Raw genomic sequence first — 2,361 nt, 5'->3', positions numbered from 1 at the left:
ATTCCCCCCCCCCCCCCCCCCCGGATGTCATCGTCCATCACAATGTTTCACTGTAGACATCATCCGATACCAATTTGGTAGACATCACCCAACCCTACATAAAACACCCAATGAAAACTTACTCGTCCCATCTCGTTGCATTTGGTCAGCATCACTATGGTGTGGACATTCTTCTCCCAGACCATTCTCCAGAATTCATTCACTGTGGTGGGCAGTGGACCCTGAGCTGCTATAAACTCTTTTCTTGAATTGTAACCCTGATCAAAAAAAAAAAAAAAAACAGAAATTAGAAAATTGTGAAAACATACTTAGACATGACTAAAAAAAAAATTTCAGGAAATTTCACTTCCGTTTATATACTCACTGGCACGTAGTTGGCATTGATGTAGTCATCAAAGGGACTGCCACACATTGATAACTTCACTCTTGAAGCATCATCTGATAAAGGCCAACATGATGCAATTAGTATCAGAAAGTAGTTATTAATTATGAACTAAAATTATGCATCTGTTTTGTATATAAAGTTACATTGTACCATCATACCTGTCATGTTCTGTTATATTCCAAGAATGCTTATTTTGATATTGTTTTGTCACATATTGTCTGTATACATTTCCTTTTCATTAATTTCTGTTTTTTTCTTGGTTTCTGATTGTTATCACCTGTGTCTAGTTTAGATAATCATTATAATCATGTGTTTCTACAGATAATGTATTCTTATTCTTATAATTTATTCTTAATTTCCTTAAAGCTACAATATGAAACTTTTGGCCCTCTAGCAGTTAACAAATAAAACGTGTTTTGAAAACAAATAAAATGTTTTGGTTGTGCTTTGGCTGTGTGCCTCAGGAAATGAACTGAAAATATATCTAACTTTGTGCAATGTGATTTCAGTGTGAATAGTCCAGGTACAATCTATCAGTCAGCTAATCAGATTGAAGCCTGTGATTGGGGAAAACTCATGCAAACTTTAGTACAACATGCAACAGTCAGGCTACTCACAAGGTAGCACATTGCTGTAACGGTTCTTCAGCTTGTTTTCAATAGCCAGGGCAGTGTTTTTGGACTGTGCCGTTCCAACTGTTTTCAACTCCTGCAACAACACAGCACTTCTGTAGATATAGACTTTGATAACACTATTATAATATATAAATGCATTTCTGTGACAAGTCCAGATTAAACAATTTGATAATGTTATCAGAGGAAGTGTGTGTATGTGTGTGTGTTACCCATGTGTACCTCATACTCTTCAGCAAAACCACAGTTGGAATCCTTATGTTTCTGCTTAAAGTACTCTTCATAATCTTCTATTCTCAAAGCAATATTACGGTGTACCATAAAACAAAAACAAACATGCAAAAACATACAATAAAGTGTAAAGAATCACGTTTCAACGTTAAAATTTAATAGATTAATAATAAAATTGTACTTACATTTTATTACTGGAAAAAGAAAGAAAAAGGCAATTCATTAACAATTTTAAGTTTTGTAAAATAAATATTAAACTATAAACATCTCAAACAAAGTTACCTAATGGTGTGTTCAAGGATGCCTGGGCATTGTTTTTTGGTTTGTCTGGAAAAGAGAGTAATAAAGAAATGTTGAACATTCAATAAAATGAATCGTCTCAGGTTACTTATGTAACCATGGTTCCCTGAGTAGGGAACGAGACACTGCATCCTCTAGGGGTCGCTATGGGGGAACGCCTCGTCGTGACCCGTGTCTGAAGAATACATTGAAATAGACTATAAAATAGGCGCCTTGAGCACACATCATTCACTTCTTCGTCTGAAGCTTGCGTCCGCAGCATGGCAAGAAACCTAGAAGACGCAGTGTCTCGTTCCCTACTCAGGGAACCATGGTTACATAAGTAACCTGAGACGTTCCCTTTCATGGGAACTTCGAACTGCGTCCTCTAGGGGTCGCTATGGGGAACGGTATACCCACGCCACCATGCTGAGGGGAGTGCATGCCAGAACCATGGCGAGCACTAAGTACCAACTCTACCATATTGCTATGGGAGTCGCCCCTGGGACGTTAGACGGCTTTCACTTATTTTAGAGTTTTCCAAGCATCTGTTTACAGATACCCGGAAGTACTGGGCCAAACGTGATAGGCAAGCTCAAATACAACCCTCAAAGGTGAGGGGAGAACTGCCCGAGACAGCATTTACACAGGAAGGTTCTCATAATGCCACCTATGCCTCCCGCTCGATGCCTCAGCAAGGGGGGATATCCTGGTGATCGGGAAAACCCCTCAGGGCGACCCAGATACAGTAGACCAGTCAGGGTAGCATGAAAGCGTAACCCCAGCCCGGACAAAAGCACTGACGCCCTGTCTGGATCACATCCCTTAGGTATT

At 39.5% G+C, this 2,361-nt stretch overlaps 1 protein-coding gene across 1 annotated transcript in view; it reads right to left on the bottom strand.

The window, feature by feature from the left end:
• The window catches only part of LOC107549263 (receptor-type tyrosine-protein phosphatase eta-like), a gene marked incomplete at its 3' end in the record, with an annotated part of 6,541 nt that extends 5,203 nt beyond the window's left edge, over window positions 1–1,338 (bottom strand). Inside the window, exons 1-4 of the mRNA XM_016230275.1 lie at window positions 1,240–1,338; window positions 1,003–1,093; window positions 365–438; window positions 123–257 (exon numbers count right to left, since the gene is read on the bottom strand). Of these exons, the coding sequence (XP_016085761.1) occupies window positions 123–257; window positions 365–438; window positions 1,003–1,093; window positions 1,240–1,338 (399 nt within the window). The remainder of the gene's footprint in view (window positions 1–122; window positions 258–364; window positions 439–1,002; window positions 1,094–1,239) is intronic.
• Window positions 1,339–2,361: the final 1,023 nt, after the last annotated feature.

The sequence above is a fragment of the Sinocyclocheilus grahami genome, unplaced genomic scaffold (assembly GCF_001515645.1).
Source record: "Sinocyclocheilus grahami isolate Dianchi unplaced genomic scaffold, SAMN03320097.WGS_v1.1 scaffold367.1, whole genome shotgun sequence".
In the NCBI taxonomy this organism is placed as follows: domain Eukaryota; kingdom Metazoa; phylum Chordata; class Actinopteri; order Cypriniformes; family Cyprinidae; genus Sinocyclocheilus; species Sinocyclocheilus grahami.
Note: the sequence above shows the minus strand (reverse complement) of the source record. Positions and strands in the feature narration are given on the sequence as shown.